Source organism: Desmodus rotundus, chromosome 4, assembly GCF_022682495.2.
Source record: "Desmodus rotundus isolate HL8 chromosome 4, HLdesRot8A.1, whole genome shotgun sequence".
Classification (NCBI taxonomy): domain Eukaryota; kingdom Metazoa; phylum Chordata; class Mammalia; order Chiroptera; family Phyllostomidae; genus Desmodus; species Desmodus rotundus.
The window spans coordinates 10065114-10077759 of record NC_071390.1 but is presented as its reverse complement, the minus strand read 5'-3'; the positions used below and the strand labels follow the sequence as shown (position 1 = coordinate 10077759).

Genomic DNA, 12646 nt, shown 5'->3' with positions numbered 1-12646 from the left:
AAAGCCAACTTGGTTCTTCTGTACAGATTTCAAAATTCTAGTATAAAATTAACCAAAAATATCTGAAGTGAATTTTGAAGCTGTTATAAAGGGAACGACCAGCCTCCTCAAATTACCTACTTTCCAGCAGAAACTTATCACTTATCCCTGTGCAGTAATCCAACTCATGCATTCCTGTTAAGCTTTCCAGAACTGAATGAATAAATCCTTTGATTTAAGTAACCCCTGGTGTTTTAAAAGTTTTCCATTTAATATATATATTGTTGCCCACTTTATTGTTAGGTATGATATTTTAAGTATTATTTCAAGTGTATAATTAGACATCAAAGATGAAGGTGGAATGAGTCTAAAAAGTTTAATTCTTTTAAAAAATGTACCCTAAAATGAACAAAATAAGTACTTAATCAACACTCATAGCTGAAGCCCTGAGAAATACTGGAATTTTGGTCTTCTCATATTAATGGTACCTTTCTCTCTTAATTCTATGTGATGCTTACAAAGGTTCTGAGCCCAAAAAAGTCTAAATATTTGTGAATCATTTAATTACAAGGGCCATTCTACTAATTACAATAATGAGAAAGGAAGAAATTTGAACACGAATCTTAGTATTTTTCTACAGCATTCAGTAAACATTCTAGACTAGCTGTACACCAGGTTTTGTACTGGGCACAAGAAGTTCACAGAGTAACAACAAGACATAATAGCCTACTCAATACTTTTACCAGAATGCTTTAAATTTCTGGCTTTCTCCTCAGAATTCTGATATTTCAATTCCAATTCTTTTTTATCTTCTTCTAGAAGCTCCAGTTGCTGTTTGAGGTTGTGTATCTCTTTGTGGAGTGTTTCATTTTCTAGTTGTTGTTCTAATTCTTTGACCTATAAGTTATAAACAGACTTTTATTGAATGATAAAGTTTTTCCTGTGTCAAGGACAATAAAAGAAAAAAAGAAATGTTTCCCATTTACTTTGCACTTCATACCAAAGAGATTCCAATGCATCTTTAAAACTATAAAAAATATAGGGTAGGGTGGAAGGGTAGGGAGAAAATGCAGACAACTGTAACTGAACAACAATAAAAAAAAATTCTGGATACATACAATACCTAAAATCATTATCAGCCATTTGACGCAATAAAAATTTACTAGAGACCTATATCCCAGGTAATTTAATTTTTAACGTGAGTCAAAAGAGTAATACCATACCTTAAAAATTCATTTAAAACAGATGAATACTTTCATACCTGTTTTCAAGAGAAAAATTCAGGTAACACTAAAACAGACCCTTGGGGGAAAATTTGGTTATAAGCATTAAAAACCATAAAAAAAAAAAAAGAAGAAGAAAGGAGGAAAGGCCCTTTGACTTAGTAATACTACTTTAAAAAAATATTTACTGATTTTTAAAGAGAGCGAGGGAGAGAGAGAAAACATTGATTTGCTGTTCCAGTTATTGATGCATTCACTGGTTGTTTCTTGTATGTGCCCTGACCGGGGATCAAACCCATGAACTTGGCGTATTGGGACACTGCTCTAACCATCTGAGCTACCCGGCCAGGGTCCAGTAACACTACTTTTAGAATTTATTTTAAAGAAGTAATAAGACAAGTGTTCAAATATATTCACTAAAGTGTTCTCTGTGACAGGGAAAAACTGGAAATAACCTAACTGCCTGCCAATATCATCGATTTAGTAAATGCTAGTGTGCTCATAAAATCAAATACTATGCAACCATTTAAAAATCACAGCTCATTACACAGCGACAAAGGAAGACATATTAATTTTACACATTTTATTCATTTATTTATTTTTAGAGAGAAGGGAAGGGAGAGAGAACGAGAGGGAGAGAAACATCAATGTGTGGTTGCTTCTCACACACTCCCCACTGGGGACCTGGCCTGCAACCCAGGCATGTGCCCTGACTGGGAATCAAACCAGCGACCCTTTGGTTCGCAGGCCAGCACTCAATCCACTGAGCCACACCAGCCAGGGCAATATATTATTAACTTGAAACATCAGGCTATAGAACAGTATGCATGGTATGATTCCATTTAAATTGTATTCATAGAAATATATATATATATATATATATATATATATATATGAGGTTTAGATAAGCACCAAGACATGAGATGCTTAGATAACCGTAATTTCTTCTTTAACTTTTCCTATATTTTCAAAATGTATTAGAAGGAATAGGTAATCTTTGTACTTACATAAACAATACAGCTGTGTTTAAAAGTTGCTGAGTCTGCAATTGGACTTACAGACAGGTGAGGTATAGTTTACAAACCACGGACAGGAAGTGTCATACAGAATAACAGAATATGGTGTAACATGACAGCCTGAGAGGCAATGACTGCTGCGGTTCCATTCACAACTCTTGTATCTGACCCTTGGCACCTCCCCCATCACTACAGGCTCGTGCCCAACAATTTACCCCGCACTCAGTCCAACCCCACAGATCCTCGGTGTGCGTCAGTTACTAAACGAGTTCCCTGCACGTAGCAGGGCTGTTCAGAACCCCCAAATTCTAGAATAAGCTAAATAAAAACAGCATTCTTTTAGTCTCTCTTTATTTAAAATAGTAATCCTGCATATGGGGGGTGGGGTTCTTTCTCTCCCATCCACTCTGCATATACCAGCATTTCTTATTGAGGGAGAAAGAAACCAACTCTACCTCATAGCCAACTTTGTAAAAACTTCAGAAATTTCCAAGGATTAATTGTCAATATTGTTCCTTAAAGAGACTTTGACAAATGATAATGAATAGCAGCTAACAGCCTTTCCTTCACAAGCTAGGTACGCCGTAAGTAGCATAAACACTGATGTGATTTTTCTGAAGTGGTTTCTTTAACTTGAAAGCCTTTGTTCTAGCCCTTGGCCTCTCCTGCTCTCCTGCCCCCCTCTCACCTGCCATGCTGATTACCCTGTTGGCCTGGCACACCCAGGTAGACTGTGCTGGCTGGAATGGCTCCACTCAAACAAACAGAAATAACCTCTTAGGAAGTCTTTAAACACACACATTTGTGCAAGTTTACAACATCAGAAATTTCCTCTGAGCAAACCATTACTACCAACATGGGCCTTCCCGCCCTCTCTGAATAAAACCTATGCCCTCCCACAAGCTCTTTGAGACCAATACTCTCCTGGCGCATGGGGTCTCTCGAAAACACAGTCACCTCAGGCTTCCCAACAGGGCCCTGGATGCATTATCCGAGCCTTTCTTAAGCTGTCTCTCTTTCCCTCCCTTCTTCTGTCCTTTTGGACAGTTTAAAGTCTACAATAATGCACCGTACATTTTAGCTGGGCACTAAATTATTTTTTCCTAAAAAATGAAAAGACAGACCTGGTAACTTAGGCAAAACGTGGAATTCTAAGGGACTAGACCAACTGCTCTCAGTGTGTGTGTGTGTGTGTGTGTGTGTGTGTGTGTGTGTGAGAAGATCCCAGAAGAAAACCTGTTACCTTTTGTTGATGCTGAATTCTCTCTTCCTCAAGGAGCTGGGTGAGTTTGGCATTTTCCTCTAACGCTTTCAAAAGCTGTTGGTCAGGAGCAGAGCTCTGCAGCAGAAGACAGCTTTGTCTCTTCAGCTTGTTTTGTTCAATGAACATCTGCAAAAGTTAATTCCAGAAACGGAGATGCCGGTCAATCTCACCGACCTCCTCCACCGAAACTGGAGCAAAAGGAAGTATCTGGAGTTTCTATCCAAAAGGTAAAGGCAACTTCCGAATTCTATAATTTAACAGTTTTAGAAGTAATGATTGCTACTGTTGCATTCATAACCTTTTATACAATCTTTGGTACCTGTACCCTTGCCCCAACGAGGCACAATAATTGAGCCCTATGCTTAATAATAATACTGCAATATAATATTATAATATGGCTTTTAAATCCATTAACACTAATAGTAGTAGCCAATATTTATGAAGAGCTTATCTTATACCAGGTACTCTGCTGAATATTTTAATCATTTTAATTTAAATATTTTATCTTAATTATTATTTTGAATTAAGCATTATTTTAATCCTTGTATTAATCCTATGAGTTACATGCTTCTGCTATGAACAGCTAAAGTTTACTACCCAGTACTGATACTTAATCATTTTACATGTATTCTATCACCTAATCCTTAGAACAACACTGTCAAGTAGATACTGTTTTATCCATTTTTACTAATAAGGTAAATGAACCTCAGAGGGGTTAAGTAACTTTCTTCCCAGAGACACAAGTCAGTGGCAGAACCAGAATTTAAATGCAGATCTGTCTTTCAGAAGCCCAAGCACTCAATCACCTGGCTAATCCCATCTACTATTCACTAGACCTAATGTTTTGTTTTAAAGCAATTACTTTTACCCAATGATGAAGTAATTAACAGTAGGAGTGTGAAGAAAATAAGCGAGAGGTACAGTAATACTTATCGAGCAATTTATTAAGCAATTTACATATATCATTCATTGAATCTTCACAACTTTGTATGATTAAAAGCAACATTATTTTCTATTCACCTGTTATTTCTTTTCCTTAATGCCCTACACAAGTTATCCAATGGGTGATCTTTTTTTTTTTTTTTTGAGAGTATGTTTATTAACACTGGGGACAGTGAAACCAGCACGGGTTTAGGATAGAAGCAGCAACAGGAGAGCCTAGGCGAGGCTGCTTTGGCTCTCCAGAAATGCTATAGGAGAGAAATGAGCCGAGCTGGGGCTGTTTTAGCTCACTGGGAAGTCAGAGAAAAGGGGGAGGGTTCAGGGGATTAGCCCCAGGCCAGCTGCCTGCTGCTCCCCTGGTTGTACATCTCCTGGGGTCCCTCAGAGTTAAGGAGAGGGAAGAAAGGTGTGGGTGTGCTCCTGAGAGAAAGAGAGCATGCCCTGGGGTCCTGTCATGAGGGTTTTAAAGGCTGCGGTGTTAGGGGAGGATCTCAGAATATTCATCAGCTTTATGCTGATGAACCAAAATGAGATTTATTCCCTTAACTTCATCGTCCTTGGGGGTGGTTGGCAGGAAAGGCACTGACTGGATTTTTTTCTATTTCCCTGAGTAGGGTGATATCAGCTATTTCCCCTCTGGCTGGGGAAGAGCAAAATAAACCATTCACTCTGAAGTGTCCTGTGTCAGTTAAGACAGGATTTGGTGGACGGCTGTAAATTGCGGGGGCCATTTAACTATCTGTCCCAGCGTCCCTATTCCACCTGTCCTCGCTCTCTAGCCTATCTCGTTCCCCCCTCAGAGACTTCCATCCCTGAAATCTTCTGGGGTGATAAGGAAAGTGGATAAGGCTTCAGTACTGATGGAAGGGAGACAGGGAATGGGATCTGTGCCTGGAGCAGAGGCTGTGAGCTGACCCCTCGAAAGCAGGGGGAGGCCAGCATCTGTGAAGCATCCTCATCCTGATAGGGAACTGTGGTATCCAGAATGGGTGATTGCTCACGTTTTTGTTTTTTTAAATGGACAAGTAGAAGTAGGCGCAAGGAAGAAACTTTCATTTTTTTTTTATTTTATACATTTGAGAATGGTTTGTATTCTTTTACAAGGCATATATTCCTTTTGTAATTAAATATATAAAGTAAATTGACTTTAAAAATCCATTTCTGAGTCTCTAGACAGCAGGTTCCAAGGTTCCAAAGGGCAGAGATCATACTTGCCTTCTTCCCCATCACATCCCCACCGTCGGCAGTGTCTGCTCTAACACAATGCTTGCTGAATGCACTCGGGAAGGCACTGCCAGAAAGGTGGTACTTCCCTTGTTAAACTAAGTCATCGTGCACCTTTCAGCAGTGGTTATCTGTAGAAAACCTGAGAGTTGGTAAACCATGCAAAAGGGAAGATATACTGGTTCCAACCCAGCTTTATCCTTCTTCTCACTACTGTGCTGGCCAGTCTAGGTACCGTGAGGTCACTGAGCCCACTGCCAAGTATTTATGCTGCCAGCGGCACACGGCAGCTCCTGGCTCCCCTCCTCCAGCATCTGTCTCCTCATTCTGCAATGGCAGAAGCCTGTTTTCACATTCTCGGTGGAATCTTGCTTCTCCCGTCTATCTTCTCTGCTATGGCACGTCCTTCAAGTTTCCTTTGAGCTGCTTTGTTTTCTAACATCCCTCTACGAACAATGGACGGGAAACCGAACAAACGTCTCTCAGAATGAGACCCTGGCATTCAGGTCAGAATCAGCGAACCTTTCCAGTTTTGCAATGGAGGCGTCACCACATTATCGCTACTCTCCCTCCCCCGCAGCTGTTTATTTAGATCCATTATTTATACTGCTGCAGCTTTTTCCAAAGGACTCTGAGACACTCCAGTTCTTTCTTCTTTCTCCCAAGTAATAAGAGGACAATATTTACTCACCTTTCATTAAACTCTCTGAGTAAAATGAATCATAATATTTCAAATCAGATCTTCTTGGGCTAAACCTTTTATAGAGTTCATTACTAGCACAGCTCCATTCAAGCATAGAAAGGCTCTTTCACAAAGCCATAATCTGATTTTTAAATGTTATTCACATAACCCCATGCTTTGTCTTCTTTCCGCACTGCGGATACTTCCACCTAAGAATGTTTTACATTTCCTTGGCTACTTTTCTTCAACCTATAGTATGTACACAGATTCAAAATATTTATACATGATGGAACTCTCATGTATACCAGCTCCCCATCATGAGCTGCTAGGGTTCAGCCAACTGGTACCTCATTACTTCCCTGGAAGCCAGTCCCAGAGGCACGGAATACCCAATGCCTACATCAAGAAAGGTAAGCTGGAACACGAGAAGCTCAAAGCTTATCTCTAACATGAGAAGAACATCATTACTCGGGTGAAAGGCTGAGATAATGGACGTACAACGTGGCAATGTTCCACAGCAAGCGGGAGAATCAACTCATGTAATGCGAGCATTGGATAGTAGCCGAAGAGAAATACCAGCTCCGTGTTACCGGAGATGGTATATGGAGAGGTAACCTAGATTCATACGGCTATTGGACACATATAGAAGTCCTATACTCCAGCTGGACTATTCCATCAAAAGTTATAAGTATCCCTAAATAGAACTTCTTTCCCCACGTGTAGCATTTTAGAGTTTACAAAATACCTTTGAGAAGTTGTGCCATTTGAATTTAAAATCCACTTGGCTCTGTGGGTATCATCACCCATCTCACAGATGGCGAAAGTGAACCCCAAGTAGCTCAGAGACAGCCGTATGGTCATACAACTTGTAACTGACTGATGTGCCAAAGTTTGAACCCAGACCTGATACCAAGTTCAGTGACCTTGATATTAGTCCATAGCTGCCTGCCTACATCAGCTGATCCTTAATTCAAAGTGGTAAGTTCTTATTCAACCTAAAAAAAAAAATATTCTGATGTGTCATTTCTAAAGCTGTTTAAGAAATAAAAATTTAAAACTAGGTCTCTACAAGATACTTACTTACCTCTTGTGCAAATGACTCCGCTTTCTTTCGAAGGTCCTTCTCCAGTTCCAAGTTTACTTGCATTTCCTCATACTCTTCTACTGCTAGCATAGACACTTAAGAAGACAAGGGGCGGGGGGGAGGTGGAACAGACAATATGCCACACAGATTATCAGGAATGTGGATGAAAATAGTGTTAAAAAGATTCTTTATACAGGCACAGAAGCACTCTCCACTATTGCTGGGTGGAACATAAACTGATAAAACCTTTTGGAAGGCAATGTGAATCAAAATCTAAACCATTCATACTCTTTGACTCAGTGATGCCACTTTCAGGAATGTGTTTATTCTCCTGAGAGAATAATTCGTGAACATACACGGAGATTTAGTGGCAGCGATGCTTTCTGCATTGTGGCTGAAAACAGTCAAACAATGGTCTAACGTGGAAGGATCAATGAAGTATATTATTCTGCCACCAAAGTTATATTTTAGGAGCACATTTATTGAATGAAAAGGCATTCATGATATCTTAAATGAGTTCATTTTTGTTTTTGAAAAGCCACATACTCAACACACTAACAAGGCATTTCACAGAAGAGGAAACATGTAAAAGGCCCATAAACATGTGGAAAAACACTCACCTTCATTAGCAAATGGGGAAATGCAAAGTAAAAACACAGATACCTTTCTGCACTCACCAAAGACACAACTGGCAAAAGTTAAAAGTACACACCAGGCCTGGAGATTACAGAGAACAACAGGAACAAACACGGGGCTACCAGGAATGTAAACTTACAGATTACTGAAAAAGCAATCTGGCATCAGGGACTGAAATAAGCATAAAATGTTACATTTGTCATATATCCTAGTGACACTCTCGGACATTCGCACCAAGAGACATGAGTAAGAATTTCCATAACAGTATGACTTAGAATAGCAAGCAACTGGGGAAAACTCAAGCACCCACCCAGAGGATACCGGCTAAGTGAATCTGGTACAGACACGGAAGGAAATACGATACTGCAGTGAAAACAAACACACCACAGCGAAACCCTTCAGCGTGGACAGACCTCACAAGCACAAAGCTGAAGAGGTACGTGTGCAAAATTATAGCATTTTACAAAGTTCAAAAACACACAAAATTAAACAACGGGCTGTAGTCTAGGATACAAGCATATCCAGCAAAATTAAAAATAAAATGACAAAAATCCAAGGGATGGGTATGCGTAGAGAAAGATGCTCAGAAACTTGGAAGGTACTAATGGTTCAAGAGACATTCCTTTTGCTGGTATTTTCTTTGTCTTCTATATATGTCATAAACATTTTAAACAAACAATTTAATGTACATGTAGCCTTTTTAAGATTGGAAAGTATACACTAAAATGTTAATAGTGCTTATTTCTGGATTAGAAAGATTGAGATTATTTTTTTTTCATGAATCTATACTTTCCACCAAAGTAGATTAGCTAAATAAAAAGAAAAAGCAGATGTAAGTTATTTTGAAGTGTTCTCCACGTGTACAAAGGAGAGAAACAGCCTCGGACCCATTCAGGCCCAGAGTCAGAGCCGTGAATTGAAGAGACACTGTAGGACAGAAATCTCCAGGGGAAGGTCCCGTCAGATAAGAGCGGCACGCATTACTCATAATTTCTGACATTTGGTGCTCCGTTTTGGTACAGAATGACACAGACGAGACAGGGAGTGATGACACCGTTAGAAGTGAGACACGGCGCAGGTAGTAGGTATCACTCTAGTCTCTCCATCCGCTTGTGGTGGGGCGCTTTCAATTCCGAGCTGAGTCATATCAACACACTCTCTGAAAAGGCCCTCTCTTAACGGCTGCTTTTCAACGCTGCTCTGCCAGGGCACTTCAGGCCTAACTGACTAAGGACTGGTTTGCTGGGTAATGACATAGAATTTCAGGCTCTACACTCTGTAAATCTACTGCCTACTCGGAGGAAAGACTAACAGTCTTACTCAAGTAAAGCAACAAAAGTGGTGGTTGGTGATGTGAATTATAGGTCCCTGAGAGCTACATTATTTTCAAAGCTATTTTAAAAAGAAATTTCATGAAGAAAACAAAGACTATGCTGTGACTATCGGAAGCCCTGGGCAAGATAATTGACTCTCTTTTCTATGTCCAGAACACTGTAATAAGAAGTGAATGTTCACGTGTCCTGGCCCCTTTTACCTGGATGCTGAAAGGAATTAGTTTGGTCCCAGCTTTGTGTTTATTTATATAATCTCTCTCCCTCTTCTGGGGATGGGGCTCTCTGAAGGCAAGACCCACATGGTCAAGCTTTGTAGGGCCCTCAGTTCCTGGCCCAGTGCATCAAGACTGAGAAGTCTTCTACACCATTCTTAAAGGCAGAAAGAGCTGCAGAAATGTTACCACTGAGTGCATCTCCCACATTTAACTACAAGGATCTTGGTTTATTCAAAAATCTCAAGTCATGAGTGAGGCTAAGATGAGAACCACCATCAAAAACAGGGAAGGCCCTGGGTCAGAAAGACTTCCTTCTAATGTTGCAGCTCCTGGCCTCGGCAAGCAGGGAGAACACAGAACAAAACCATAGTCAGTCCCGTCTCAGAATATGTGTGCAGAGCTGCACTTTAGTGTCACTCCCTTGTCCTAGACCAGGGGACACAAAAAACAGCCCCGTGAGACTTGACGCTGTGTTTTACCACAAGGATAAGATCAAACTACAGTTTTCTCCAGAAGTCACCTTGGGAGAAGTTTCCTTCTCGCCAGCAGTCCAGGTCTGCTTCTCCTGATGAGTAGGTCCATGTTTATGGGATTCATATACATGACCGTGAATTTGCGAGGTGGTCATGGGAGCCCGCGCTGGCCCCTGGGCAGCTCGGCGTGAGGTTCCAGGCACACAGGCAGGGAATGCGTCTGCACCTTGCGTAGCAGTGCGTGCTTGCATCTTCCCTTTGTCCCGTTTTCCACAGCCTCTTAATCTAGAACACTTTCCTACCATGTTGCACGTGTCATGTAGATATCCTGTCTCTTCTGGACTGAAAAGAGGGTTACTAAATAAACCTGCCAAATACATAAATACGGAGGGCATAACCAATATGGCCATGGTCCCAGGATAGATGTAGAACAGATAAATATTTCAGTCAAAAGTTTCAAAATGAGTGGGTTGTGAGTCTCTTAAGTCAAAGCACTTGTGAATGTCCCAAGACTCCAAGGTGAGTGATAAAACAGAAATGAGAGAGACTTGTTGCTGTACATTAGGAAAACGCAATACAGGAGAAGATCCCTGCTGCAAGGATCTTTAGACACATTTATAAAACACACAAAGAATATATGTATACACAAAGTAAGTTATATATGTACTTGAGGAAAAAAAACTGGAAACACATACCTCTATTGCATTTTTCTAAGACTTTTCTCTGATCAAGAAGTTCCGAACTTAAAGCCTCTTTTTCTTGCTTAACTTTATTTACCTAAAAATGTGAGATTTTGAGGAGAGAAAACACCCAAGGTTGTAAGACATGACATATGGTGATGTGTGATACTCAAATTGCTGTTCAACTTGCAATAAGAAGTTAACAATTTAAAGTAGAATTTGGCTTTACTGCATCAGGCTTTTACTATGGCTCTTCTTAAAGCCGTAAGGGAGCTATTTAAGTTAGGATATACAACTGGGAGAGAATTTATTTATATATTCCAAAAGGCATTGGCTCTGGTCTCTACACATGGTAGTATTCTAACTGGCCAGTGGAAATGACTGATATTTTTAATGCAAAAATCCCACTACCAAGCACTCAGAAAATACATGAATCATTTAGAGATCCAATACTCAATTTTGGTATTTATTTTAAACTTGGATGATATTTGGCTTACGTAAAACACACATGAATTTTTTAAATTAAAAATACTTTCAATTTGGATGACTTTTGGTTTAAATAAAATATATACGATAATATTCCCCCCAAATTTAAAATGTCTGAAATAATTTTTGGCATCTATCAATAGGAGAAGAGAATATCATAGTTAAAAAAAAAAAAAAAGAATGTAAAACTATATGTATCAAAGCGGACAAATCCCCAGTGCATTATGTAGAATATAAAAAGCAGATTAAGTTTACATGGTTTAAAAACACTCGAAATGCTCTGCATTGTACTACAAATATAAACACATGTACTGCAATGATAAAACTTACATTCAGAATAACTGCTGTTTGGGGAAATGCAGGTAAGGAGAGAAAGACACCTGGGTTTCACCCTGGTTGGTGTAGCTCAGTGGACTGAGCCTGGGCTGCGAACCAAAGGGTCACCAGTTCAGTTCCCAGTCAGGGCACGTGCCTGGGTTGTGGGCCAGGTCCCCAGCGGGGGCCATGTGAGAGGCAACCACATATTGATGTTTCTCTCCCTCTCTTTCTCCCTCCCTTCCCCTCTCTCTAAAAATAAATAAATAAAATCTTTATTTAAAAAAAAAAAAGACATGTGGGTTTCAATACTCCCTGAATGTTTTATGAATTAAGGTAGACAGTAGGCAATATAGATGTTCATTATTTTGTTTTTTATACTTTTCAGATGCTTGAAACAGCCATAATAAAAATAACTTCTGAAGCAGCTTCCAATCACACCTCCAAGTGGGAGGGAGAGAATCATCAATAAATAATGACAGTGGAGGAACAGTGCATGAGAATGTGTCTCCTGTCTCTCTCCTATGGCTACACTCGAGAAACAAACTGAGACAATGGTCCCGAAAAGCACTCTGACTCTCTGCATCCATCAACCCTTCAGGCAGTCTTTGAACAGACTTCTTTTAGTATAACCTATCCTTTTGGTTTTGGTTTCAGTTAGTAACTGGTATAAAATGCCCAACAGGAGTGCCATTTCCAAAACATCACCCTTCTTCCCATTCGCTGGATGTTCTGCCAGCATACAGAGAAACGATTGGGGCTGAGAGGCTGGTGGGCCCTGCTTCCCCAGCTCTCTCACATCTTGGCCCTCAAGGAAATGAGAGCGTGGGCACGGGAACTGATCGGATAAGGCTGCTCACTGAAAGCACCGATACCTCGGCGCACTTGTAAGCCATCCAAGGGATCTCAAGGTGCTACATTTTTATACAGCACATCGATCGGGAAGCTCTGGGCTACAGAGGCTGAGAACCATCGACAAAGGCAGATCCTTGAAACCATGTTCAAAGAAAGGCAATTATGTACTCCTGCTCTTAAAGACAATTCAAAAGTAAAAAGGAACAGATTCTCTAAACACCTACTCGAACCCATTCTA

At 40.2% G+C, this 12646-nt stretch overlaps 1 protein-coding gene across 2 annotated transcripts in view; it reads right to left on the bottom strand.

Moving 5' to 3' along the window:
* Positions 1-12646, bottom strand: part of SHTN1 (shootin 1) — a 95977-nt gene that overhangs the window by 42214 nt on the left and 41117 nt on the right. For both annotated transcript variants that reach the window (XM_071221143.1, XM_024555566.4), the window contains 4 exons: positions 10768-10849; positions 7415-7509; positions 3462-3608; positions 723-876 (listed from right to left, as the gene is read on the bottom strand). In XM_071221143.1, the coding sequence (XP_071077244.1) occupies positions 723-876; positions 3462-3608; positions 7415-7509; positions 10768-10849 (478 nt within the window). The remainder of the gene's footprint in view (positions 1-722; positions 877-3461; positions 3609-7414; positions 7510-10767; positions 10850-12646) is intronic.